This window comes from Desmodus rotundus, chromosome 6 (genome assembly GCF_022682495.2).
Source record: "Desmodus rotundus isolate HL8 chromosome 6, HLdesRot8A.1, whole genome shotgun sequence".
In the NCBI taxonomy this organism is placed as follows: domain Eukaryota; kingdom Metazoa; phylum Chordata; class Mammalia; order Chiroptera; family Phyllostomidae; genus Desmodus; species Desmodus rotundus.
Window position 1 is genome coordinate 17822643 of NC_071392.1, and position 4665 is coordinate 17827307.

At 47.9% G+C, this 4665-nt stretch overlaps 1 protein-coding gene across 1 annotated transcript; it reads left to right on the forward strand.

Annotated features, from left to right (window-relative positions):
• The first annotated feature begins 235 nt into the window (after positions 1 to 235).
• TWIST1 (twist family bHLH transcription factor 1) lies at positions 236 to 2499 on the forward strand. Its single transcript, XM_024562905.4, has 2 exons — positions 236 to 1347; positions 1867 to 2499. Exon 1 carries the CDS (start codon positions 304 to 306, stop codon positions 1303 to 1305), a length of 1002 nt encoding a protein of 333 aa, XP_024418673.3. The 5' UTR covers positions 236 to 303; the 3' UTR covers positions 1306 to 1347; positions 1867 to 2499.
• Positions 2500 to 4665: the final 2166 nt, after the last annotated feature.

The following is a 4665-nucleotide window of genomic DNA, read 5'->3' on the forward strand; positions in this document are numbered from 1 at the left end:
GAAGGTCCCCTCCAGCCGCTTCCCCGGCTGCGCTGCGCTCGGGTGCGGGGGTGCGGCCCGCGCGCTCCGGCGCGGAAGAGAATCGCCCAAACCCGCGGGAGGAGGGCGGCGGGGAGGGAAGGAAGGGGGAGGGCAGCAAAGAGGCGGGCAGAGGGGCCGGCCGCCGGGCCAGGTCGGTTTTGAATGGTTTGGGAGGACGAATTGTTAGACCCCAAGGAAGGGGGGTGGGGACGGAGAAGGGGGGCTGGAAAGCGGAAACTTTCCTATAAAACTTCGAAAGTCCCTCCTCCTCACGTCAGGCCAATGACACTGCTGCCCCCAGACTTTCCGCCTGCACGGCGATATAAGAGCCTCCACGCCCGCAGCTTTCGCCCAACTCCCCGACACCTCGCGGGCGCGCCGGCACCCGCAGCGCTTCCAGAAGGCCAGGCGGGCTGTGCTTGCGGCCGTTGGGCGCCTTCTTTTTGGACCTCGGGGCCATCCACACCGTCCCCTCCCCCCTCCCGCCTCCCTCCCCGCCTCCCCCGCGCGCCCTCCCCGCGGAGATCCTCCCTGTCCCTCCTCCCGTTCCCTCCTCGGTGGGCCGCACCGCCCGGGCCGGCGCCGCGCGCGGGGGAAGCTGGCGGGCTGAGGCGCCCAGCTCTCCTCGTCTTCCCCGGGCCGCCCCTTTGCCCCGGGCCTGCGAGGCCGCACGTTGCCGCCCGAGAGATGATGCAGGACGTGTCCAGCTCGCCAGTCTCGCCGGCCGACGACAGCCTGAGCAACAGCGAAGAGGAGCCGGACCGGCAGCAGCCCCCGAGCGGCAAGCGCGGGGGGCGCAAGCGGCGCAGCAGCCGGCGCAGCGCAGGCGGCGGCTCGGGGCCCGGCGGGGCCGCGGGCGGGGGCCTTGGAGGCGGCGAGGAGCCGGGCAGCCCGGCCCAGGGCAAGCGCGGCAAGAAGTCTGCGGGCTGCGGCGGCGCGGGCGGCGGCGGCAGCAGCAGCGGCGGCGGGAGTCCGCAGTCCTACGAGGAGCTGCAGACGCAGCGGGTCATGGCCAACGTGCGGGAGCGCCAGCGCACGCAGTCGCTGAACGAGGCGTTCGCCGCGCTGCGGAAGATCATCCCCACGCTGCCCTCGGACAAGCTGAGCAAGATCCAGACCCTTAAGTTGGCAGCCAGGTACATCGACTTCCTCTACCAGGTCCTCCAGAGCGACGAGCTGGACTCCAAGATGGCAAGCTGCAGCTATGTGGCCCACGAGCGGCTCAGCTACGCCTTCTCGGTCTGGAGGATGGAGGGGGCCTGGTCCATGTCCGCGTCCCACTAGCAGGCGGAGCTCCCCACCCCCTCGGCAAGGCCGGAGACCTAGGTAAGGACCGGCGCTTCTGCACCCCTTCGCCGCTCAGGTGGCAGAAGGACTGATGGCCAGGCCCGGATCCCAGCCCACCGCGCCTTCCTCCCCTTCCCCGCTTCCCTCTCAGACTTCCCACCCTACCTGGTACCGCCACCCCGTCCCAAGAGCCTCCCGGAGGCGGTTCGGTACGTCTAGGGGGTGAGGGATGCGCCCTGGTGAGGGTGTGCGTGTGGATGAGTGTGCGTGACAGACAGGAGGGAAGACTGAGAGAGTCAAGTGTCATGGGTAAGGACAGTTGCCAGCGCCTCCCTTTCTTCTGGCTTTAAAGTTTTCGTTCTCTTTACAACCAATGTTTCCAAATTCCACCTCCTCCTTCTTTCCGCCCACCCACTTCCTCTTGCCCTTGGGCTGAAATCCTTCCAGGTTGTTCAGCGAATTTCTTGGTGGTGGTGATAAGAACAGTGCTCACTAGTCTTAGAAAACAGCCAGAGACCTACACAATAACCAACTCTACCCCCTTTTGGGTTTTTGCAGATGTCATTGTTTCCAGAGAAGGAGCAAATGGACAGTCTAGAGACTCTGGAGCTGGATAACTAAAAATAAATATATATGCCAAAGATTTTCTTGGAAATTAGAAGAGCAGAACCCAAATTCAAAGAAACAGGGCGTGGGGCGCACTTTTAAAAGAGAAAGCGAGACAGGCCCGTGGACAGTGATTCCCAGACGGGCAGCGGCACCATCCTCACACCTCTGCATTCTGATAGAAGTTTGAACAGTTGTTTGTGTTCTTTTTTTTTATGACGAAGAATGTTTTTATTTTTATTTTTTCATGCATGCATTCTCAAGAGGTCGTGCCAATCAGCCACTGAAAGACATCATTATGGACTTTTCTCCATTTTAAAATGGTAACAATCAGAGGAATATTAAGAACATCTTTAGAAATAAAAATGCTGGGATCAAACTGACGTGCAAAATCACAGTCAGTTAATTCCTTTTCTCATTCTTCCTCTGAGTGAAAAAAAACTTAAAATACAAAAAACAACATTCTATTTATTTATTGAGGACCCACGGTAAAATGCAAATAGATCCGGTGTCTAAATGCATTCATATTTTTATGATTGTTTTGTACATATCTTTGTATATTATTTTTCTGCAATAAATAAATATGACTGAAAATTTTAAGAACTTTAGAGTTTGTTCTATATTTTTAAAGCTTAGGATTAAGTTGGAGGTAAATACCTGCTTGTTTAACTCTGGAGGCACACGGGGAGGGAGGGGGCAGTAATATAAACAAAGCAGTGAAAAACTCAAATAAACTAGCTACTGACAGGTACAGGCCTCTTATTTAGAAAGACAGCTTTATTATTATTCCAGTTTGTTGTTACTGGGCTTAGTGGCATCTCTCCATCTCTAATCAGGCCCCCAAACGGCAAAAACTTAAATTTGTTATTTACCCCTCTTGCTTATGTTTTGAAGAGGCAGCTGTAGAACAGTTAAATGCAAATCAGCAGTATGAAACCAGCACTATTTTCTCTTGCTACTGTGCGTTTTTGTCATGCCCTCCCATTTTTTTGGTAAGGACTATTAAATAATGGATTTATTTCAGTGAAAAGATGCGCAAAGTGTTACTAAAATTATTACCCTTTATACACATATAAATGAATACAAATGCAAAAAAAATAATGAAGTTTAACCTAGCAAGAGAAAATTCCATTTGTAATTTGCTTAACTCTTTCATGAGTGAAAATGACATTTAGTGTCATGTTTGCTGAAAAGAAAAGCTAAAGTTATGAATATTTTCCCACTTTGATGTTACCCATTATGAAGGCGTGCTCCTTGTATACATAATGAACATGTGGAGGGAAATGCAATAAACAAAGAACATGAGTTTTCAGTATCCCTATTAATTATTGGAACAATTACAATTTTAAATGCTATAGCTATTTATTTTCTAGTCAGTTCATTAACAAATATATATTTATCCAAAATTACACAGAATTTTTCTGTTACATTATGTGTACAAAATCTGATGGCATTCAGTAAAACAATAACAGGAACAAATAGTGCTTGATTTTTATTTCATTCTGGTTATGTTTAGGCCAGGAAAATTCTGGCTTTTATAATTAATATTAGAAATAGTAAATTTGTATTGCTTAGTTCATAACTTTTCTTTACAGTTTGGTGCATTCAAGTGCAAATAGGAAAACTTTGAACTGGAAAATAATTTTGCTGCCTAATTCAAACAATGACTATGGCAAAAAAAAAAAAGTGTAAGAATGCAAACACATCATGTTTGCTCAGCTCAGGTTGAGGCTATTATATTGTCCTAAGGTTTTTATTTCCCTCTCTACACGTCCTCACAGAATGCTGACTTAACAGTATGGTACATTTATTAGTGTGAATATTTTAGACCATATTTTTTGATAGGAAGCCTTAGCATTTACTTACATTAAAAGATCAGTGAAGGCTTGGGGAATTAATATTTGGATTTTGCTAGTCTTTTACCAAATAACGGGACGGGAAAGTAACTATGTATGGGTGTACTTGTGGACCGTGTGTGTATGTGTGCACGTGTAGGGCAGCGATGGAAGGAAAGTAGCCTTGAAGGATGAGGGAGAACGTCAAGCTGGTACTTCTCCTTTGTGTGTGTACCATCCAACCACCTCCATTCTCTAAGTTGTTCATGGAGGGATCTCCTTGCTCACTAGCTTGGTCTGACTATTTGATATTTCAGATTTCTTGACGTACCTCAGGATGGAGCTGACCATCATTGCTGAGAAGGTAATTTCTAAACTCTGGTGATATAAAAACTACAAGTTTCAAAACTAGGTAGTCTTCCATTTGCCTTTTTTTTTTCTTTCCGGGTGTTTTGTTCGCTCCATTTTTCTCATAAGAGAAAACACTTTGAAGAGCAAATGCCACATTTATATTAAGTCATACTAAATACTAAACTGAAGGTAATATTTCCCTCTAGATTTTCAGACAAATAAATGAATGAAAGTAGGGTGGTGACTAGTTTTACTTTGAGAAGAATTCGAGGTGGAAAATATCAACTAGTAGAATACAATTTTCAGCTTGCAGACTCTGTCTAACCTCCTCAACCCCAATACACAAGACAATGCTGGTTCTTCTTTAGAATAGAAATAAAGCCATCTGTGTGTTCTTTCTCTCCACCGTTATTTCCTGTTGCATTGTATTTCACTTTACTTTTGCTACCTACTCTTATTTAAAGGACACTTAGAATGATTTACTTCTGTTTCAGAAGTGAGAATTTAATGTGGTGGCGGACCCAGGACTCTTAACTGTTTAACCAGAATGTATTCGCTGGAGAAG

Coding starts and splice junctions, on each gene's coding strand:
- TWIST1 (XM_024562905.4), top strand. CDS start 304: ATGACACTGCTGCCCCCAGACTTTCCGCCTGCACGGCGATATAAGAGC.